The sequence below is a fragment of the Nicotiana sylvestris genome, chromosome 6, assembly GCF_000393655.2.
Source record: "Nicotiana sylvestris chromosome 6, ASM39365v2, whole genome shotgun sequence".
NCBI classification, from domain to species: Eukaryota; Viridiplantae; Streptophyta; class Magnoliopsida; order Solanales; family Solanaceae; genus Nicotiana; species Nicotiana sylvestris.
The window spans coordinates 38,522,733-38,524,097 of record NC_091062.1 but is presented as its reverse complement, the minus strand read 5'-3'; the positions used below and the strand labels follow the sequence as shown (position 1 = coordinate 38,524,097).

The window sequence follows — 1,365 nt, the reverse complement described above, 5'->3', positions numbered from 1 at the left end:
AATTGTATATCTTAAACTAATCTAAAGGAAAAAAAAATTATCAAAATAATGCACATTTAAAGTTTGTTATTTTAGACTTTCTTTAGGGGCTTAAAGAGAAGAGGAAACAGAAATTTAGTCCTAGACATATTGAACGATTATACAATCCTAAAAAAATCTATACCATTAATTTTTACCATCATAAACACTCATATTTTTTGAGTTCCTTACACAAACTATTCCATAAATGTCATTTCCATCTATATTTATTGCTTTGCCTTATATAAAGATCCTTAAATATCAGAATTATGTTGAATTATGCACTACAATTTATACATTAACGTTTTCTTGACTTTACATTACTTAATGAAACACACTATAAAAGGAAAACAGAAAAATTACTAGGCAAAAAATTATTAATATTCCTACAATAGTGCTTCTTAATTAATGACCATCCTTATATATCAATTATTTAGGCTTATAAATACTAATATCCCATTGCTTAACATGCATTACTACAACAATGGCTTTTTCATTCAACAACTTCTTAGTCATTGCTCTTCTTCTAATAATCTCCTCCTCATTCACTATAGTGAAGGCAGATTTAATTAGCGATGTTTGTTCAAAAGTTACAAGTCAAACCATATGTGAACAAGCATTAAGGTCCGATCCTCGTACTAAAACTGCTGCAAATCTCGAAGCACTTGGCTTTATCGCGATAGATTTAGCTCAATCCACGACCAAATCTACGATCAATCTTCTTGATTCCCTTCTTAAAGGAGCAACTGATCCAACGTTGAAATCGCGATATAGCTCGTGCAAAGAGAACTATGTAGATGCTAGTGATAATTTAGCCGAGTGCCCGGGATTTTTGAAGGCTAAAGATTACGGTAGTCTGAATGCCCGTGCCTCTGCTGCTTTGGATGATCCAGACAGTTGTGATGACAATTTTTCACAGGCACCAGCTGAACCGGCAGGGTTGAAACAAGCTAGTTTAAAGCTGCAATCACTTTGTGCTGTCATTGATGTTATTAGCAATAATTTGAATGGATCGTAGTTAGACATAGGTTTTATGGTTTAGATTGTTGTAACTCGTTGGAAAGATGAATTATTAATGTCTCTTGTTTGGTTTTTATAAACGAGATTCTTGCAACTTATGTTCAATGAAATCTAGATTTAATTTTTGGTTAATAAAGTTTTTTTTTTTTACTAGATTAATGAAATATGAACTCTAATTAATAGCATATATATCCAAGTTATGAGCATGTTTGGCCTAGCTTTTAGGAGGCCAAAAACATATTTTTGTCAAAAAAATACTTTTTGAAAAATTTGAGGTATTTGGCCAAGAGTGCTTTTGACCAGCAGAAGCTGTTTTCCCGTTTCGTG

General features: G+C 32.1%; 1 protein-coding gene across 1 annotated transcript; it reads left to right on the top strand.

The window, feature by feature from the left end:
* Positions 1-502: 502 nt before the first annotated feature.
* LOC104212594 (pectinesterase inhibitor-like) lies at positions 503-1,036 on the top strand. Its single transcript, XM_009761898.2, has one exon. It carries the CDS (start codon positions 503-505, stop codon positions 1,034-1,036), a length of 534 nt encoding a protein of 177 aa, XP_009760200.1.
* The last annotated feature ends 329 nt before the right edge of the window (positions 1,037-1,365 follow it).

Coding starts and splice junctions, on each gene's coding strand:
- LOC104212594 (XM_009761898.2), top strand. CDS start 503: ATGGCTTTTTCATTCAACAACTTCTTAGTCATTGCTCTTCTTCTAATA.